Below are 21,905 nucleotides of genomic sequence, written 5' to 3'. Positions count from 1 at the left end.
CTAAAAGCTTTCCCACATTCAATACATTTATAGGATTTCTCTCCAGAATGAATTCTCTGATGTTTAGTAAGGCATGTCCTCTTAGTGAAGACTTGCTCACATTCACTACATTTATAAGATTTCTCTACAAAATGAATTTTCTGATGCCTAGAAAGGTTTGTCTTTAGATTAAAAGCTTTCTCGCAAACATTACATATATAAGGTTTCTCTCCAGAATGAATTTTCTGATGTTGAGTAAGGTTTGCCCTATGGGTAAAGGCCTTCCCACAATCATTACATGTAAAAGGTTTCTCTCTAGAATGAATTCTCTGATGTTCAGTCAGGCAAGCCTTCTGGGTGAAGACTCTCCCACAATCATTACACTTATAGGATTTCTCTCCAGAACGAATTTTTTGATGTTGAGGAAGGTTTGGCTTCTGGGATATAACTTTTCCAAAACCATTAAGTTTAAAGAATTCTTCTCCAAGATGACATACTTGATGTTGAGAAAGCTGCGTCTTCATAGTGAAGACCTTTTCACAATCGTTACACTTATAAAATTTCTCTACAGAATGAATTTTCTGATGACGAGAAAGGTTTGTTTTTAGAGAAAAGGCTTTCCCACATTCATTACATTTATGGGCTTTCTCTCCAGAATGAATTTTCAGATGTTGAGAAAGGTTTGTCCTCAAGGTGAAGATTTTCCCACAATCATTACATGTATAGAATTTCTTTCCAAAATGAATTATTTGATGAATATTAAGCTGTGAACTCTGGATAAAGGCATTTCCACATTCATAACACTTAAATAGTTTATCTCCACTATGAGTAAACTGATGTTGAGTAAGGTGTGCCATCTGGGTGAAGCCTTTGCCACATTCATTACATTTATAAGGTTTCTCTCCAAAATGAATTTGCTGATGTTCAATAAGGTTTGCCTGTGTGTCATAGGTTTTCCCACATTCATTACACTTATGGAATTTCTCTCCAGAATGATTAGCACAATGAAGATTAAACTGTGAAATGTGACTGAAAGCCTTCCCACACTTACTACATTTATAAGATTTCTCTCTGGAAAGAATTCTATGATGTTCAGTAAGGTTGGCCCACTTTTTGTAGCCTTTCCCACATTCATTATACTTATGGTACTTCTCACCAGAATCATTGGCATGATACACATTATGCTGTGAAATCTGGCTGCAGGCTTTCCCAAATTCTTTATATTTCAATCTATACTTCCCTATGTATATTCTTTCACATTTATTTGGTTTTGAATTATCTCTGAAGGTCTTTCCACATGCATCATCGTTATAAAGACCATTTACTTTCTGTTGTGTAATTAGGGTTGACCTTAGAATAAAGCATCCCCTAAACTGATTAATTTCAGAGTCTCTTGCTTTATTTACAGTTTCTTCATGTGTGATTATTTGTTTCAAATGTGCTTCCTGGTGGTCCTGCTGCCTTTCTAGTGAGCCATCATATTCAATGGTTTCATTGCCCATTTCAGGATCCAAGGAACTATGCTCTGTAGTTCTTTCCATTATTGTCCCCTGAGACGATTCTTCCACAGAACATTCCCCCTTTGGATCTGATTCTTTGGCTTCAGGTTCAATGCCCTTGTCTGAAAGAAATTTAAAAATATAAATGTCTCCTTAGCTAGAAGAAAGAAAATTGCTGTCATGGCAATGGAATAACAAAATGGGAAAAATATCTCTTGAAATAACTCATATTTGGGGCAAGTAAGTGGCACAGTGGATAGAGCACTGGCCCTAGAGTCAGGAGGACCTGAGTTCAAATCCAGTCTCAGACGTGACATTTGACACTTACTAGCGGTGTGACCCCAGGCAAGTCACTTAACCCCAACTGCCTCACAAAAAAAAAAAAAAAGAACTAATATTCTACAGCCTCTTTAATAGCAACAAAGTACGTTCCTCACAGAATCACTGAGAGATATATATTACAAGTTTTATCATCATAAAGAACTCTATTCTACTCTATCCTTGACCTTCTCACTACTCAGGAAAACAAAAAAGTATGGGCTGGGACAGCAGTGAAACAACACAATGAACTGCAACAGAGTTCAATCAGATAACTGAGTAACAAAGAGTACTGGGGCAGAACAAGTGTATGGCTGTATGTCACTTCACAAAGACTGAGAGAAAGAGCCTAACATCTATCTGGAGCCAGTCCTATCCTCCCAGAAGTCACTCGGGGCTGAGACTGAAACCATAAAATGGTGAATTATCCAGTGACAGAGGAGGCTGACACAGCTGTAAGGTCCAGCATTCAGAGAAACCACAATCAAAGGAAGAGAAGTCAGAAAGTAAGTGATAAAGACTATACGGGAAAAAAGACTGAAATTACCAAAAATCTCAGGAGGAAGAAAACTCTAATTAAAGACTTTGAAGCATAAGCAGATAAGCCAGCAAGGAAGATATTAATAACAAAAGAGAAAAACCTGAATCTATGGTGGCAAGTTTTATTAAAGGAACAAAAATGAGAATAACTAATTAGAAATGCAAATATAGAAAAGTAAAGAATGATCTGGAAGAACAGAAGCAAAAAGCAAATATGATCTGCATACAAGCAAAATATATTGATATGGAAGACAGGATGTGTACAGACAACTTAAGAATTATAGGTATCCAAGAATACAAATTAAAAAACCTGAATACCACAATGCAAGAAATAATATAAGAAAAAACTACCTAGAACTTACAAACACAGAAAACTTCACCCTTGGATTCTATTATACTGTATTTTTCACATAAGTGTCAGATTAGATTATAGCATTAATTTCACCTAGTCATAATACAATACCCTTACACTTTACCTATAAATTAAATAATAACTCTTTAACTAAAAATAAAATGGGCTGACTCAGGAGGTTGCATGTTCCTTTTCATGAAAAATATTCAAGCATGGCTGAATTACAGTCAGTGGCCATGTCATAGAGGGTATTCCTGTTCAAATATGAGTTGAAGTAAATGGCCTCTAAGGTCCCTTTCAATTCTGATATTCTGTGATTCTACTCAACACCATCTAAGAAGGCAAAGAATTTTAATATGAGGATTACAAAAAAATCCCTGGATTTAAACAGGAGAAACCAGTGATGACTTTCAAGAGCAACTTTCATAATATAATCAGGCTAAAGTCAGGTTTCAGAATTTAAAGAAAGCAAGTGACCAAAATAAAGTTACTTAACTTCTGAGCAACGGCGTCCTCATTTGTAAAATGAGACAGTTGGAGTTGGCCTCTAAGATTCCTTACAGCTCTAAATCTATGACCCTAGGCATGAATGTTGAGGGATTTGAAGCACTGGGCACACATTACTTGTTGATAATGAAAATATATGTAATAGCTCAAACCAGTTGGCTTCCCCCCTTTTCCAAAAATCTGGAAAGTTTTGTGGAGGGATTGCTGGAGCAATATTTTAAAAATGTTTTCTCCCTAACTATCTGAGCAGAAGCTGGTTATTAATTCCCATTTGATAGTTTTTCATTCACTTACATGGACAGACATCCCTTGGGGCTTCCCTCCTCAGCAACCATGGCATTTCTCCATGTTCCAACTGGGAGATCACATCTGATTTAGAAACTGAAAGTCCTATACATGGAAAAGAAAAGCAAAATGAACACTCACACAAGAGAAGTAGTCATTTTAGAATATGATCCAAATACTTATGGGAAAAATCTTGAGAAAATTTGCTAAGGAGACTCAAAGGGTACTTCAAAAGATTTTAGAAGCATATTCAGTAATGGATTTTTAAAAGTTATAGAGAAAATAGACACAGAGTTGATTTCAATTCAGAAAGACACTTAAGTCCTCATTCATAGTCCTCCACTCCTGGAGGTATCTCACTAGGATCCTGGCAGAAAATCTTGGACAGAGGGAAGCAAATGACTGGGAACAGATATTATCAGAGATAGCAATGGGCAAGGGAAGTTGATCCATTTTTAGTTCTACAAGGTAAAGATCTTTAGCCAGGGAAGAATGAAAATAAAATTCCTGTGGATTGACCCAAAATGAACTAAAATTTTCTGGTTCCTACAGAGTAACACAAAATTGAGCTAAGTACTTCTGACATTACATAGGTTTTAATAATCGGTGAAGCAAAAACATCCCAAAGTGAAAACTGGGAGTCACAAGGGAAAGATTTACCAATAAAGGCCAAGTTGCTATAGTTTTCCATCAGGACATCCCTACAGAGGTCCTGCTGACCAGGGTCCAATTGTGCCCACTCTTCCCAAGTGAAGTCTGGAGCCACATCCTGGAATGTGATGGTTTCCTGAAAGAGCAAACACATTTCTGCTTGCCTGGCACACGCTCCCTTACAACACTAGTGATGAAGATGGCAGCAGTAGACAAATGAATAGGGTTACATAATAAGTGCATGCAGACTGATCCTGAATCATTTGTCTATCTATAATGTACATAGTTTTATTTAACCCTTTATGGCAAAGATGAAAGAATTCTTAAGGAACTTGGAATTATTTTAAAAACCAATGAACCCTATTAACCAACGGGAACCTACCTATCATAATTAGCACTACTGCTTGTTTTGCTGAAGGATCCTCAGGTGCACATGGCAGACAGTGCTATTAACTTGGTGAAAAAATAATTCATGTTTTCCTTCCAAAATTCCATAAGGCCACCAATTTAACAAAAGTCATCATAAGATGTATTTGGTTAACATCAATCATATCATCTTAAGTTATTATACAATGAGATATATCAATCACACTTTAAATATTAATTTCCAATTGAATAAAATGCAGCAATTATACTCAACTATGAAAGATTATTCATTTGTTCATTTTTTCAATAAAAATACAAGTGTCAGACATTTTCTAATTAGAAAAATTTTCTCATCATTTATTTATTAACACCTACTAAGTACCAACACTCTGCTAGAGGGAAAGGATATAAACATAGGAAAAAAAAACTATACCTGTCCTCCAGGAGTAGAGTCTTTTGGGAATAAAAAAAATTAGAGATAATAAGTGCAAAACATATGCAATAAAAAATAAGAAGTAACTGAGGGGGGATGAATGTGAAGGGTGCTAACAATTAGGGAGACTAGGGAAGGCATACTATAGGAGGTAGCACTTGAGCTGAAATTTGAATGCGTCTACAGATTTCTGGAACTACAAGTGAGAAATGAAAACATTTCAGTCATGGAGAGCAGCCTGTGAAAGATATGCAGATAGGAGATGGAATTAACAAAAGTGACAAAACAAAATGCCAGTTTGACCAAAATGTAATTTTAATGTTTGCTAGTCATTATTTAGGTTTTGATTTTCCATTCATATTTATATACTGTGAAGCCTAGTTAATGTCATCAATAGGTCATAAACTGAGGAAGGGTGAGATAGACTAGGAAGAAGCATGGCCAAGATGGTCCAATAGGGATGACAGAGGTTTGCATTCTATACATGGAAGGGACATATGCAGGTGATCAAGGAGGTATGAGACCTTGTGAACTGGAGAAGAGGGAGGAAGGGAAGAAAAGGAAGAGAAGGAAATGTGCATTTATATAGTACCCACTATGTGCCAGGCACATACAAATATTATCTCATTTGATCAGGAAGGCTATAAGTCTAGCTAGGTAAATGGGGCTCCACAATCTGGCATCTGGACCAGACTGAAGGCACAGAATACAAGTGTGTTCTAGAAACAGGACCCAAATATGGTGTTTAAGAGTACAGCATAAAATCTGACAGTTGTCATCTTTGGTGTTTGACCAACCAAAGAAGGACAATGTGGTTGAGGTTGGAAGTATGATTAAGAAGGACAAGAAAAAGTTATTGTTCAAGGTAGTAAGGCTAGAGAGACTGATTATCTAGAGAAATAAAAATACATATAGTATGGGCACCCAGGAATAGAGGACTAGAGAAGCTCTGCTTCAAAGGAACTCTGATAGAATTTTAAGTTTTTTTGGGAAAGCATTTGAAGGGGTAAAAGGGTAGAGATGAATCAAAGTCAACTAGGAACAAGACACTTAACTGTTGTTCAGACCTCTGTCTTGGTTACACACAGATAAGGCACCAGAACCTGAGACTGGGTAATAGAAATGTGAACTGAGCATTTTAGGATGAAAATGTCCTCACATAAGCTCATCACAGAAGACCCACTCAAAGTGTTAGGGGATTTTCTTCCCTTTACCCTGACATCTTAAGGATACTATAGGGCACTCAAGCTATCTAGCTCATATTTATATGCAGTGCTTTAAGGTTTGCAAAGTGCTTTAAATATGGAAACTCTAGTATTATTCACACAACCCACAGATTTCAAAGGGAAAAGGGGGAAGAGGGGAGACTATTCTTCACTTGCTTCAAGTCATTGCCTAATCCATAAAAACAAGTTGAAAAATTTCTTGGAAATTGTAACTACTGGTAAGTTACTAGGTATTCTTTTCTTCATAAATGAAGTTGAATACTACCAAGTAAGTTAAAGTTACATTTCCAAGAATATTGCTCGGAGTAATTTTCACTCTAAGCAGTTGAACTTGGATAACTACCACACTAAAACCAATGGATTCTCTTAACTGTTCCCTATTTTCATAGTTTAAAAAACCAGATTTCTTCTTTTCAAAAAAGCTAGCAATATGTGAAATTTGTGGAGTAACTGTCTAAAGTGTATAGAGGCCTAAGAAAATCTTTTTATTATGATGCTCAATATGAGTGGAAGGTTGACAGCATCAACGCTGAACTGAGGCTTCCTGAGGCAGGAGGGCTCCCAATTCACCTTCCATTAAAGAGAAAGTGAATTCAGAGCATGGGAGAGACATGGCCCAGAAATGAGGATAAGCAGACCAATCTATTCCTAACAATCTGACACAGTCATATTCATATATGACTATGACATAGTCATAGTCGGCCTCACGTAGCCATGATTGCTATTCTAGTCTGGAAAGTTAGAAATGCTAGAGTTGACTTTGATTCTTCTTTACCCTTTCACCCCTTCAAATGTCTTCCCCAAAAAAACTTAAAACACTATCCACTGCCCCCTAAATAAAATTCAAACTGCTCAAGCCAGTATTTAATATTCTCTTCAAACCTAGCTTGAAGAGAATATTGAATACTGGCATACTGGCTTCAGTGGTTTTGGTTTTTTTTTTTGGGTAGGCAATGGGGTTAAGTGACTTGCCCAGGGTCACACAACTAGTAAGTGTTACGTGTCTAAGGTAGGATTTGAACTCAGATCCTCCTGAACCAAGGGCCAATGCTCTATCCACTGCACCGCCTAGCTGCCCCTACTTACTCGAGTATTAAAAAACTATTAAAAAACCTTCTACTCTAGCCAGGAAAGTATATTATTCACACTAGTTATCACAGATAACATGTTCCTTATGTTCTCTGTGTTTGTTCCACTCTTTTCACTTAAAATCTATTCCCTATCCTTCCTAGTAAAATACAATCATTTTTTTCATTATCTACTTCCTATATTGCAACCTATTCTCGATCTCTCCTTAACTGATAGCACTTCCTTTCTGGATTATGCATTGTGGGATTTAGTTAAATGCTTTCACTTATTTTCCTTTTTTCCTATCTGTAGTCCTGTCTTCTTTGATTCCAAAGACTGTGTTTATATCCATCAGAGTGACTACGACTACAATAAACACATAGATACAAATGAAAATTGGGTAGAGAACGGATGACACAGCAAAATAAGGGAATATTCCCTATAGGGTCCATCATCTTCAGCATAGGTTCAATTTAATTTAAAGAAAATTTAACGAATTTTAAATTTAAAGAAAACAACAGAAGTTTGAAACTTTTAGATCACATGACCAACAAGATGAACATATTTTCTGTGATTCCTACATCCAGAACTTTTCTGAAACAGAAATTATCTGCCAAAGATAAAGAAACTTCATCAATTTCCACAGTCTAGGATGCCCAGAATTCAAAAGAAGATTAAAAAAAAAAGCTGCAGAAGTCTGCTTGGGCAAGTTTGCTCAGGAAGCAACCAAATAGCTAGTGTTGTGTCAGCACTCCAGGCTGCAGAACCAGCCAGGGCTACAACAGACAAGTACTGCTTCAGCACCCGCACTCTAGGTTGCAAAAGATCTCTGCAGAAGAGCAGAACAGAAGGGCAGGACCCATGTTTAAGTTATAAAAAGACATCAACCTCACACACCACAAAACCCTTCCTCCCAGAGCCTCAGAGATCCAAATCAACCTCACAGCACCACATGGTAGCTCTCTGCGAGTGCTGGACCACCGTAGTGAGGAACAGAGGAAGCAGGACAGGACACTGAAACAAGACATTCAGAAAGGTGGCAGGGAGGACCTGGGGAGAACTACACTAAGCCTAAGCAAAGAGTTCAGTATCCAGCAGAGCCAGTTCCAAAAGTCAGTTGGGGCAGAGATCTAGGCTGGTAAACTGTGAACTGCCCAGTGTGGTAGGAGGCTGAGATATTTCAAGATCCAAGGAAACCACTATGAGAGGGGAGGGAGTCATAAAGTGAGTAATAGAGGAAAATAAGGAGGGAAAAAACCCATTGATATTACCAAAGATTTTAGGAAGAAGAAAACTCAAAGACCTTAAACATAAGCAGACATATTAACAGAGAAAACATTAATAACAAACAAAGGGAAATCATCCAACATTTGATGAGATAGAGGACCCTGTGGAAATTGAGGAGACATGGAACCACAACACACTGTTGTTGAGTAGTTTAAAAGATAAATGAGAATTATGAGAGCAGAATTAATGACTTGCTCAACAAAAATAATGGGCAGAATAGCAAAACTTGAATCTGTGATGGCAAGTCTCAGCAAAGAAAACAAAAAAGAGAACAATAAATTGGGAATACAAATATACAGAAGTGAAGGACAAGCTAGAAGAAGAGAAGCAAAAAAACAATAATATCAAAAGATAATATGCTCACTATCCAAAGAAGACATATTGATCTCAAAGACAAGATGTATACAGACAATGTAAGGATCATAGGTCTCCCAGAAGACAAGACAAAAAAACCTCAACACTATAATGCAAGAAGTAATGCAAGAGAACTGCCCAATCCTTCTGAACACAGAAAATAAAATATCAATTAAAAGAATAGATTCCTCCAGAAAAAAACAAAACAAAAAAAGCCAACAAGGCTGTCAACTCCAAGACATATAGTAGACATATTTAACAATTCAATTCAGAAACAAGTTCTGCAAGTCATCAGGAAAAAGGCTATCAAAATCAAAGAAAAGGAAATTCAAATAGTACAAAACTATTCTGCACCCACCAGAAAATGTAGGAGGGAAATGGAATAATGTGTTCCAAAGAACAATGAAGCTCATGATGCAGGCCTAAAATAAGCACAAAAGAGGAAATATTAAAAATTAGAAGAGAAACAGATAAATTAGAAACAAAAAACATATAAACCATAAAAATTAAAATCTAGTTCTTTGAAAACACTAATAAAATTCATTAATCTTTAGCTAATATCATTAAAAAGAAGAGGGTTATTAAATCAATAAAATAGTAAATGAACAAAGTGAAATCACAACAAAAATAGAAGAAATAAAAAGAATAACATAAAGTATTATGCACAGGCATATGGTAATATAACTGAAAACATAAAAGAAAGAAGTGGACCAATAAAAAGTACCCAAATTATCAGATCATCAGAAAAAGATCTTAAATAACCCAATCTCAGAGAAGGAAATAGAACTGTGATGTATAAAAAGTATGACAGACATAGTTTCTGGGTAGTTAATTATTTTATTAATCATGCTAGCATATAATTAATAAAAGGGGTTACTTATACTCTCAAATGCCAAAGACCTCTCATGGAACCCACTCAACACTTACACGCCCTTGGAAGAGTATATGTTCTTGATGATGGCAACTGACTCTGTTTGGTTAACAAGTAGTGAGAATGAATGAGGTGGACCTATTCTAATGAGAGGCTGGGGGAAGAAGGGGGAACAGAACTTTGATCATATCCTTTATTTCCAAATCATTCCCAGCCTTGAACAAACTAAACAAAGGATCACCCAAACCTGAGTAGAATATAATGGGCTGGAATTCACCTTAGATTAAATTCTTTGTAAAGTTTTCTAATTTGGTGAAACAATAACTCCAATCGGAAAGATCAGATAATAATTTGTTATTTAATAATCATTTCTCCCAGATTTAACTGTAAAGAAACTATGAAAGATAAAAACTCCCAGTCCAGATGGATCCACAGAATTCCATCAAACTTTTAAAGAACACTTAGGACCCAGACTTCACAAATTACTCTTAAAAACTGAGAAAGAAAGCACTCTATCAGAATCCTTTTATGAGACAAATATAGTCCTAATACCAAAGGAATACCATGAAATGATAAAATATAGAAGGAAAATTACAGACCAATATTATTAATCAATATTGACTCAAAAATTTTTAAACAAAAATCTGTCAAACAGATTACAACAATTTATCCAAGAAATCATTCATTATGACAAAGAGATTTAATGCTAGGGATGCAAGAACGGTTCAACACTAGGAAAACAATCAACATAATTAATCATATTAAAAACCAAAACATGAAAAATCCTATGACTGTCTAAATAGATTCAGAAAAAGCCTTTGACAAAGTATAGCAAACTTTTATGCTACAAATCCTACACAGTATAGGTATAAGGGGACTTTTTTTTAATATCATAAAAAGCATCCAGCTAAAACCAAAAGCAAGCATCATATGCAATGTAGATACACTAAAACCTTTTTCAGTAAATATAGGAATGAAGCAAAGATGCCCATTCTCTCCACTATTATTTGACATAGTTCTGGAAATACCAGCAACATCAGTAAGAGAAAGAAACTAAAGTCATAAAGATGATTAGGAAGAGATAAAAAATATCTCTATTTGCTTATGATATGATGGTATACTTGAAAAATCCTAGGGAATCAGCAAATTGAGACTAATTGAGACAGTTAGAAGCTTCAGCAAAGTCACAGGCTACAAAAGAAAACCTCAAAAACCAAGAGCACTCCTGTATAATAATAACCAAAACCAAGTGAGTAGGGAGCAAGACTTAGACTAGAGGTCTGGGCCCTCACCCTTAGCAATAAGGGACCCAGCAGGAACACTGACATCATTTGAAAAATCTGCCAGCAGGAGCTCTGGGACTATCCTCTTCCTGATAAGCCCCTGGGAGTGAATAAAATGCCCAGACTGCAACAGCACAAATGCTGAGAGGGCACAAGAAGGCCCTTTATGACTTACTGGAGCAGGACCCTGCCTCTTCATTACTGTGTAAATAAGAGAGAGAGAGAGAGAAAGAAAGAGAGAGAGAGTGTGTGTGCATGGGTGGGTGGGTGTGGGTGTGTGTGTGGGTGTGTGTGTGTGTGTGTGTGTGTGTGTGTGTACAACCCACCCCATCCAGTCATTCCCAGTCCTGTAACTTTCCTTCCTTGCAAGGCTAATAAACAGTTGTGGTAGTCAGTATTTCCAGGTGCCTCTCCTTCCTTGAAGAATCTGAACCCACTGGCAAGTTTAGCTAGATCACCAAGAAGCAAAAATAGAAAGGCAAACAGCATTAAAAATAACTACAAACTGCATAAAATATATGAGGATCAACCTAGAAAAGCACACAAAACACTTCTATAGATTCAGTTACAAAGTGCTTCTTAAAGAAATAAAGAACAACGTAAATAGCAAAAGAAATATTCAGTACTCATGGCTAGGCTGTGCCAACATAATAAAAATGCCAATTCTATCAAAGTCAATTAACAGAATTTGACAAAAATAATTATAAAATGCATTTGGAAAAACAAAAGATCTAGAATATCAAGGGAAATGATGTAAAGAAAGCAATTCCAGATTTCAAACCATATTAAAAACCAGCAATCATCTGGTATTTGTTTAAAAAAAAAAGAGAAAGAGAGAGAGAGAGAGAGAGATAAATAAGGAACACACTAGAAAGAGAGAATTAGAAACCACAGAACTCAAAAACATAGTGTTTGACAAAATAGAAAACATAAATTACCTAGGAAAAAACTGTTAAAAAAAAAACTCCAAAAGCTACTGGGAAAACCAAAAAGTAGCCTGGCAGAAATTAGATTTAGGCCAACACTTCATATATAATACATTACAAATGGGTATGTGACCTTAATATAAAGGACCATTCTTTTAAAAAATTAGAAGGGAAACAATCATATACCTCTCACAGCTCTGGGCAGAAGATCTATTCTTAACCAAATAAAAGATAAAGGCAATTACAAAAGGTAAAATATATAACTTTGATTACATGAAACTGAAAAGCTTCTACACAGACAAAATTAATGCATCTAGGATGAAAAGGGAAGTGGTTGAATGGGGAAAAAATCTTTACATCAAATTTCTCTGATAAGAATTTGTTATCCAATATATATAAACAGTGCTTACTTAGCATAGTATCTGACACATGGTAGGAGCTTAATAAATGTTTACTGACTAACAATAAATATATGATTAAAAGTCATTTCTTAATAAGTGGTCAAAAGATATGAACAGATGATTCTCAAAAAAATCCTTAAGTATTCACAACCATATGAGAATACTCCAAACCATTAATAAGAGAAATGAAAATCAAAACAACCCTGAGGTTTCTCCTCCCAACCTGCAAATTGGCAATGACAAGGAAAAATAAATGGCAATAGTTAATGTTGAAAGGGTTGTGAAATGACATGCATACAAATACACTGTTGGTGGTTCTATTAAATGGCACAATCATTTTGGAAAGTAATTTGGAATTACGCAAATAAAGAGACTAAAATGTTCATACTCTTTGAACTATTATTATTGGGCTATAGTCCAAGGAGATCATCAACATGAAGAATACCCCCATAAACTCCAAAATATTTATAGTGGCACTTCTTGTGATAGCAAAGAATTAGAAACAAAGTAGATGCCCATCAATTCAGGAATGGCCAAACAAATTGTTAAATGAAGTGTGTGATGAATACAAAGAAGCATGGAAAGATCTACATGAATTGATGCAGAGTGAAGCAAGCAGAACCAAGAAAACATACATAATAACTACAGCAATGTAAACAGAAAGAACCACCCACCAAAAAATCAAAAGTGAATGAAACATACCGCAATGGTCTCACCAAAAAAGAAAATAACCATCAAAAAAAAGTAAGTGAATGTAACAAAATTATAAAGATCAAATATCACTCAAATGAAGAGATATTACCGAACACTCCCAAACCATCTTCATGGAGGTGGGAGGTCCCCAGGTATTATACCATGTTTTCAGACTTTTTCCATACATTGAGTAGTTGTGTTGATTTTTTTTCCCTTCAAAAAATATTATTTGTAATATGATATGGCTCTCTTGGAATAACTATAAATGATGTAGGAAACAAACAGTACTAATAAAAACTTATTTGGGGAAAAAAAAAGAAAACAATAGGAATTTGCATCTCTGGACAAGCCTTTCTTGGGAAGAAAAACCACAAGGCAAAAGGATGGAAAAGTATCCATACTGAGACCCAAGATGGCATTGCAGGAAAGACAAAGGACATTTCAACTCACCTGAAATCTGGCTACTGGTGACACAGAAGATGTTCCCGCCTTCTCTGTGCTTCCCTCTTGGAGAAAAGAAGAATCCTGAGAAATCGGAGCTAGGGAGACAAAAGAATGGAAAAATAATCAGTGACTAGGCTATAACAAATTCAAAGCAAACTGGTAGTGCCACATGGGGCCTTGACTTGATGTCCCTGTGATGACAGCAGGTTTTTAAGGACTGGTCTATTGAAATAGTCTTTCTGAGGCTTACACTACTGCAATAACCTTCTGGTTGGTCTTCCTGCCTCAATTTTCTCCCCACTTAATCCATCCTTCATTCAGCTATCAATTTGATCTTCCTAATGTAGAGTTTGACCATACCACCCCCCCACTTCCTATTTGATAAACTCTAGTGGCTCCCTCAAACCTCTAAGATAATATTTTAAATTCTGTTTTGCTTTTAAAACCCCACCCAGACCTTTCCTACCTTTCTAGTGTTCTTTTACTTTATTCTCCTCTACATACTCTACAATACGGTAACTCTGGCCTTCTTGCTGTTACTCACCCAGGACTATGCATCTCCCATCTCTTGGCATTTTCACATACTGTTTCATATAATGGAATGCTCTCCCTCCTCATCTCTACCTTCAGTCCTCCCTGACTTTTTTCCAAATCCCACCTAAAATCCCTACCTTCAGCAAGAATCCCCTTTAATGCTAGTGCCTTCCCTCTGAGATTATCTCCAATTCATCCTGTATATGTCTTGTTTGTATACAGTTTGTTTGCAAGTTGTCTCCCCAATTAGATAGTGAACTCTTGTTTTTGTCTTCCTTTGTCTCCCTAGCACTCAGCCAAATGCCTGGCACTATAGTAGGCACTGAATAAATGCTTGTTGACTTGATTAAGGAGAGAATGACAGTTCGAAAATCAAGATACATGGACTAGATTCACCATTCTATCTCCAATTTGATGTGGAATCAATTGGTTTACTGAAAAAATTGCTTCCCAGAAAACACAGAACTTTCTATTTATGACACAGCAAGTAATACCTTGTGATAACAGCACAATCTAAGGGTAAGGAAACCTGGAATCAAGATCAAGCTTAATCACTTCCTTGATGTATAAACCAGAGTAAGTCAATTGATCATATTACTCCTTAGTTTCTCTCATCAGTAAAAGTGGTCTAGTCATATCTGCTTCACTCATCTCAACAGGCAATTAAAGAATTAAAAAGCGTAACAAATACAAATTTTTATTGAACACTATCGTTCCCCACTCCCTCATACCAGACCACTGTCAGCCTTATTCCACCTAAGTGTCTATCCCATTCTACCCATCCTTTCCACTATGCTTTCTTGAAGCCTCATTCTATTTTTATCATGTTAAACCTAATTTCATGGCCTATCCAAATCTTTGAAATTACAGAAACTTTTTTCCAGAAGACCTTGCATCCCTAGTCATCCATACTTGTACTAGATGTATCTTCTTTCATTTTCCTTGTCACATTGGGTCAGGAAGATGAGTAGTCATGTTTCTTACTTTTCACTGACATTTCCAGATGCTCCTAATACAATCACTCTGTAACATGTCTTCTGAGGTTCGTTCTTTCCAGAATATACTACCATGTCCATCCTGGTTACCATTACTACAATGGGTTAGGCTCTCTACCCTTCTTTCTCAAGGAGTTAAATACCTGGTTCACAGTCTTTCTCTCTATTCCAACCTATGTCCTTGTATTTAGGGACTTTAATTTACATGCTGATGTTCTCTCAGTTAACTTTGCTTATCAGTTTATCCACCTCAACAACTCCTATGATCTAAATCCTCACTCAATAACAACCACATACAGGCACAGTCAGGTCCTTGATTTTATCATCTTCCATAGGTGTTGTACCTCCATAAATTACAACTCTGAAATTCCTCTAATTTCCTCTTCTTCCACCTCTTCCTGTGCCTCGCTCCTTCTGAAGCTATTTCTAACCTCACCACTTCCTGTCATTCTTATTTTTCCAGTATTTCACAGGATTACATTACCTCTGTTCTGGTCTCATTTTCTTCCCCCTTAAAATCTTGATTATTTAGCTAGCCAGTTTATTGTTCTTGATCCTTAAATCTCATGTCTCATTCCCCTATTGCCACTCAACTCTTTCCAAACCCAGCCCTGAAGTACTTTCCAATTTGCCTTCTTAGCTCCTACTATGGTGCATTTATATGCCAAAAGAATTCAAACAACAATCCTGACTAGGTTAACCAAAAATATATCTTTAAATCTGAACTCAGCCTTCACTGCTACAGACATAATCTTTTATTCTTCCCTAACAATTTACTGTCACACTCCCCACAGGGATTGTTCCAAACCTCTCCTCTTTTCAAGACACCTAAGCCACCTCCCACTTCTTCTTCTTCTTCTTAACAGAGGACCTTGCCTCATAATTCCCAGAAAAAACAAAGGCCATCTGTCCCTATTCTCTTCTTCCCGTTTCACATTTCAAATCTCCTCAAAAGCATGTATCTCCCATTCTCTCCTCCTCTGCTCTGATTTCAAAGGATAATCTGGCCCTTCCCCATGCCAACTTAAATCCCTAAAAAACCTTCACTTAACCCTACTATTCCCTCCAATTATTGCTCTATATCTTTCCTCCTATTGACAGTGAAATTCCTAGAAAAAACTGTCTATACCCATTGCTACCTTGAAGTCTGGCTTCCATCCCTACCACTTGACAAAAATTGCTCTTCATTGATAAAACTTTTTATTGCTAAATCCAATAAGGAAACTTTTTTTTCACTACAAAATCTCTTTATTGCCAATGCCAATGGACTTTTCTCAGTCTTCACCCTTCCTGACCTCCTTATACAGTATTTAACAATGTCAACCACCTCTTCTGGGATATTTTCTCTTCCCTGGGTTTTTGTGTCACTTCTATTGCATTGTTCTCCTACTTTTTCAATTGATCCCTCTCAGGCTCCACCTAAGGCACATCCAAGTAACAAAGGTCTCCATCTCTTTTTTTTTGCTTTATACTCTCTCAGTGATATCTGCTTCCTCAATCCTATCCATCAAGAGACCTTCTCCTCTCGAAGGGCCCCTCTATCTGTGTTGTGTATTTTCCCCACTTGTACCCTGAAGAGACTTTGCTCTCTCCCTCTATCCTTCTGCAGCTCTCACCTTCCTCCTCAAGCATGTGAGTCAAATCCTCCACCAAGGTGACTGCCTCCTCAATGTTCTCCGGATGCTGTGACTTCACCCAAATCTTGATCTCACTGGGCAAGATGGTCAGGAATTGCTCCAGTACCAGCAGGTCCAGGATCTGCTCCTTTGTGTGAATCTCTGGCCTCAGCCATTGAAGGCAGAGTTCCCTGAGCTGGTTCACAGCCTCCCGGGGTCCAGCTTTCTCTGGGTATGGAAAACATCTGAAGTTCTGGCGAGATGCTTCAGGGTTAAATTTTTTTCTTTGTAAGGTGGTTACCTGTTCCCTCAAATCATCTCTATTTTGTTCATGTTGAGGGCTCAGAGACATGGTCATTACATTATTCAGGGCTGGCATCTCTCCATCTAGGATTGACACCATGGACTTCAAATCTACCTTCTCACTCAAGAACAAGTTCTCTTCAGATTTAGGCTGGTCATCTACACATAGTCCTGAAGTTTGCTGTGGGCAGAAATATATAATAATTAGCTGGTGGGACAAAGATTCCTCAGTCACACCATTTTACCTACAAAGGGTCTTGGGGGCAGCTGGGTGGCACAGTGGACAGAGCGTGGTCTGGGGTCAGAAAGATAAGAATTCAAATCCTGCCTTAGACACTTAATAGGTCACTTACAACCTTTGCTTCAGTTTGCTTCAATTCAATTGAGGATATTAATAGCACCTACCTCTCAGAGTTGTTGTGAGGACCAAATGAGAATATAATTGTAAAGAACTTGGCACATTATTATGTAAATTAAATTAACTATTATTATTATTATTATTATTACTATAGAGATTGTTAAATGATTGTGGCCATACAAATGGACCACAAAGTAATTAGTAACCGGGCAGCTAGGTGGCACAGTGGATAGAACACCAGCCCTGAAGTCAGGAGGATCTGAGTTCAAATCAAGCCTCAGACCAAACACTTGACACTAGCTGTGTGACTCTGGGCAAGTACTTAACCCCAACTGCCTAAAAAAAATTTAAAAAATTAAAAAAAAAAAGTAATTAGTAGCCAACAGTGGAATACTGCTGTTAAGGAAGGTATTAAGCTCCCAGCATTGGCTCAAGTACATACAGTAACTCCTAGTTACGGTGTTTTTTAATTTACAGAAGAGTTTAACCTATGATATAGTAGATACAAGCCTATCACTTGCATTGTACAGTTGAAGAAATTGAAATTCACTTAGATTAACTGACTTACCCAAGGTCATACAAAAAAGTAAAAGAATCAGTTCTTGACCAAAGATCTTTGGACTCTTAGTTCAATGCTCTTTACACTAAAACTGTTATCTCTCTATAGAAATACATACATAACAGAAAGAAAATAAATTCTCTTTCCCACCACATCCAAGCTACTCAGAACTGAAAAATAAATGCTTTTAACTCTATCTTTTTTTTCTATGAATTTGCCATAGGACCTGAAACAACATCTTTGAACATAGTATACCATGAATGTCATTTTTTTTTTTATCACTGTTTGTTGAATGTCATTTGAAAGAGATATGTCCAAAAAAAAGGGGCAAAAGTTCTGAATCAATGAAACCATAACTGGAACAAAATGCATTCATTTACAAGATACCAAATTAAACCATTTTTTGTTTTTTTGACGCAGTGGAAGAAAACACTGCTAGAAGGATTTAACTGTTCCATTTAATAACTGCATTAGTATGCCAATATGCTAACAATGCTGTTAATAATAACTAAGAAAACTAGTATTTGGAGAAAGCAGTCCTCTCTTACCAGAAATACCTATTTCATTGGGGTCCCAAGTAAACAGCCCTATGTGGAAAAAAAAGAATCAATCTTTAAATTATTTTAAGACCAGTATCTAGTTCCGAAATTTGCAATGAAAGTCAGCCCATCAGTAAGTACTTTGTTGAACTAGTTACATACCAGGCATTGTGGTAAGAACTGGGAATATAAAGAAAGGCAACATAAAGACATGCAAAAACAGTCTCTATTTTTAGGGAGGTCCCATTCTAAAGGAGGAGGCAAACATGAAAATAGCTGTGTACAAACAAGGTACGTATGGAATTGATGCTAGCAACTTGAGGGGTATTGGGAAAGGAAACAAGGAAAAGCAAAGAGGGGAGGAAGACAGCATTCCAAGCAAGGTAAAGGTAAGGAGACTGGCAATAAAGTGTCAAAGAGACTGGATATAAAGTGCGGTGTGGAAGAGGAGCAGCAGGTAGACCAGGGTGGTGTGAAGAAAGAATACAGTATGTTGTTGTTCAGTCATGTTTGACTCTTTGTAATCCGGTGGACCATACTGTCCATGGGGTTTTCTTAGCAAAGATACTGGAGTGGTTTGTCATTTCCTTCTCCAATGGATTAAGGCAAACAGAGGTTAAGTGCCTTACCCAGGGTCACAGAGCTAATAAGTGTCTAAGGCAGCATTTAAATTCAGGTCTTCCTGACTCCAGGCCCAGCTCTACCCATTGAGCCACCCAGCTGCCTCCAAATAAAGTGTAAGAAGACCAACTATAGATAGTATAAGGACAGACTCAGGCACAGATATAGCAATGTGCTCAGCAGATGAAAATTTCCCATCTGATACAGATATAGATACAGAGAGATAGAGGGCACAGGGTGAGTTGAAGTTGAAGGGGTCATATCTGGAGAATAAAATTAAGGGGTGAGAGAGGATTATACTGGGAGAAGGAGAAAGGGAGAGGTAGAATGGGGTAAATTATCTCACAAAAAAACAGAAAAGAAAAGGCTCTTACAGTGGAGTGGAAACAGGGGTAGGCAAGAGGGAATGAGTGAATCTTATTCTCAGCTCGTGGCCCGGTCACCTGTGCGTCGAGTCTTCCCTTAACTTCACCGCGAAGTTCACCACACCCCACTAGCGTGAGACTGAGGGCAACCTAGCTGCGCGCGCACCCAGAGGGGTGTGACCTGAGTCCACTCTTCCCAGGAACTACATCTCCCAGAAGACTCTAGAGATTTAGCTGAAGGAGGGAATAACACACACACTCAACTGGGTATGGAAATGGTATGGTTACGTCTTACTCTACAGGAAAATAGGAGGAGAAGGGGACGGGGGAGCAGGGGAATGATATAGAGGAGGACAGATTGGGAAAGGGGGTAATCAGAAGCAAACACTTCTGAGGAGGAACAGGGTCAAAAGAAAGAAAAGAATAAATGGGTGGGCGGGATAGGATTAAGGGAAATAGAGTTAGTTTTTCACAACATGACTACTACGGAAGTGTTTTGCATAACTGCACATGTATAACCTATATTGAGTTGCTCGCATTATCAGTGGGGGGGGGGAAGTAGGAAGAAAATTTGGAACCCAAAGTTTCAAAAACACAAGTTTAAAAAAAAATGTTTTCACATGCAACTGGGAAATAATAAATACAGGAAATGGGGTACAGAAATCTATCCTGCCCTACAGGAAAGTAGAAGGGAAGGGGGATAAGAGAAGGCGGGGAAGAGACAGAAGGGAGGCAGACTAGGGGAAGGGATATTCAGAATGCATGCCATCTTGGGGTGGAGGGAGGGGCGACATGGGGTGAAAATTTGGAACTGAAAATCTTGTGGAAGTAAATGTTGAAAACTAAAAATAAATTAAGAATGAAAAAGCAAAACAAAACCAACCAACATTTGGAAGCCATTTAAGGTTATTTTAAGTACTCACCAAAGAAAACACTAATATGAGGTTAAATTCTAGTCCTCAAGGAAAAAGGGAAATAAAGTCCCATTTTTTTGAAATTCAAAAGAGCCGGAAGGAAAATGCACAGCAGGCAGAGGAAGGCGAACCTGCGCCCGGGGCCGCGCTGGTCTCGGGAGTCGCGCAGCCCCAGCCCCGAGCCGCCAAAGCTGCCTCCATCCGGCGAAGCCAGGGACCCTCAAGAAGCCTCTCCCCAAATCCGAGCAGCTTTGAAGCTCCACCCTCCCTCCTCTCTCTCCTCTACCTTTCTTTCTTCCTTTCCTCCCGTATACCTGGCCGGGTCTTTCTCTCCCCGCAGTGACCAGAGGTCTCGGGCAGAGCCGGAGAACAGCGCGGGGAAAACACCTGGAAGACCCCTAGTACGGAAAGCAAGTTGGGGCAAAAATCACAAGGCGGAATTTGCCTGGAGCTTTGGCCTCATCTAGGTACAGAGACACGGACACTGCACCCCTCCCTCAGCTTGAGGACCTGCCTTGAGCGATTCTCAAAGCACTCCAGCTCCTCGAGCCTTGGGGCCCCGGTCACCTGTGCGTCTAGCCTCCCCTTAACTTCACCGCGAAGTTCACCACACCCCACTAGCGTGAGACTGAGGGCAACCGAGCTGCGCGCGCACCCAGAGGGGTGTGACCTGAGTCCACTCTTCCCAGGAACTACATCTCCCAGAAGACTCTAGGCACATGCTTTATAGGTGCACTTTGTGCAGGTTGGGGGGGAAACCCTAGATTTGGAGTCAGAAGACTTTTTTTTTTTATTTTTCTCTTCTCCAAAATGAGGGAGTTAGACTAAATTATCCAAATTCCCTTCCAGTTCTAACATTCTGTCATGATAAAATGTCTCAGCCCTTAGCAAGGTAACTGCCAAGTACTAGCTATGGGCTGACTCACTTTTTAGAGGGAAAAGCTGAAGTATAAAAAGTTTGTGACTTCACTAGAGTCATACAGCTAATAAGGATGAAAACTTGGGCTCGAACTCACGTCTCCTGTGAACTAGATGGCCTCTAAGGTCCCTTCCAGTTCAAAATTTATTGTTCTATAATCCTATGTTGAATTGTTTTGGGAATAGTGGAAGGGCAGTGTACCAAAGTATAAAGCAATAGGCAGAGTAGCAAGCAGTAGGGATCACTTTGATCTTTCAGGATAAAGGTAAAGGTAGAAGAGCTACATTTCCCATGATGCTTTGCCATAGCCCACCTAAAAGTAAAGGTATTACACCACTGAAGAGGTTTGGGGTACTGGGACCCCAAGAATACCAAGGCAGTATCGCCTAGAATGAATTCACACACTCAAACTTTCTCTTAGTTAAGTGGAAAAAGTTTATTGTGACCGCAATAGAAGCGGCAAGAGTTCTTAGGAAACCTGCAAGCTAGTGAGGATGATGCTGGAGCTTATATCGAAAAAACCAAGGATGCTAATTAGGTAGCCTAGGGACTTCAAGGGATATAGCAGGGATCCAGGTGTCTTTGGGAGCTGGGGCCTATAATCTGTAGATGGGAAAATATAGGGAGTCTGCATAGATAATTTTGTTATTAACAAGATTTAACCTGAGAGTGCTTGGAGTCCCACAATACAACAGTTCT

The 21,905-nt window shown here is 38.0% G+C and overlaps 1 protein-coding gene across 8 annotated transcripts in view; it reads right to left on the bottom strand.

Moving 5' to 3' along the window:
• LOC114025543 (zinc finger protein 2 homolog) overlaps window positions 1-20,895 on the bottom strand; it is a 21,373-nt gene extending 478 nt beyond the window's left edge. The window contains exons 1-8 of one of the 8 annotated variants that reach the window (XM_027838991.1): window positions 20,574-20,895; window positions 19,383-19,607; window positions 18,397-18,435; window positions 16,629-17,112; window positions 13,490-13,578; window positions 4,141-4,267; window positions 3,490-3,585; window positions 1-1,600 (exon numbers count right to left, since the gene is read on the bottom strand). The exon at window positions 1-1,600 is cut by the window's left edge and continues 478 nt beyond it. In XM_027838991.1, the coding sequence (XP_027694792.1) occupies window positions 1-1,600; window positions 3,490-3,585; window positions 4,141-4,267; window positions 13,490-13,578; window positions 16,629-17,031 (2,315 nt within the window). In that variant the 5' untranslated portion in view covers window positions 17,032-17,112; window positions 18,397-18,435; window positions 19,383-19,607; window positions 20,574-20,895. Of the gene's footprint in view, window positions 1,601-3,489; window positions 3,586-4,140; window positions 4,268-13,489; window positions 13,579-16,628; window positions 17,113-18,396; window positions 18,436-19,382; window positions 19,608-20,296; window positions 20,428-20,573 lie in introns of those variants that run through there. The other 7 variants (XM_027838990.1, XM_027838992.1, XM_027838994.1 and 4 more) reach the window with 7 other exon arrangements.
• Window positions 20,896-21,905: the final 1,010 nt, after the last annotated feature.

The sequence above is a fragment of the Vombatus ursinus genome, unplaced genomic scaffold, assembly GCF_900497805.2.
Source record: "Vombatus ursinus unplaced genomic scaffold, bare-nosed wombat genome assembly UNPS02014832.1, whole genome shotgun sequence".
Lineage (NCBI taxonomy): Eukaryota > Metazoa > Chordata > Mammalia > Diprotodontia > Vombatidae > Vombatus > Vombatus ursinus.
The sequence above is the reverse complement of the archived record's forward strand: the minus strand, read 5'-3'. Positions and strand labels throughout refer to the sequence as shown.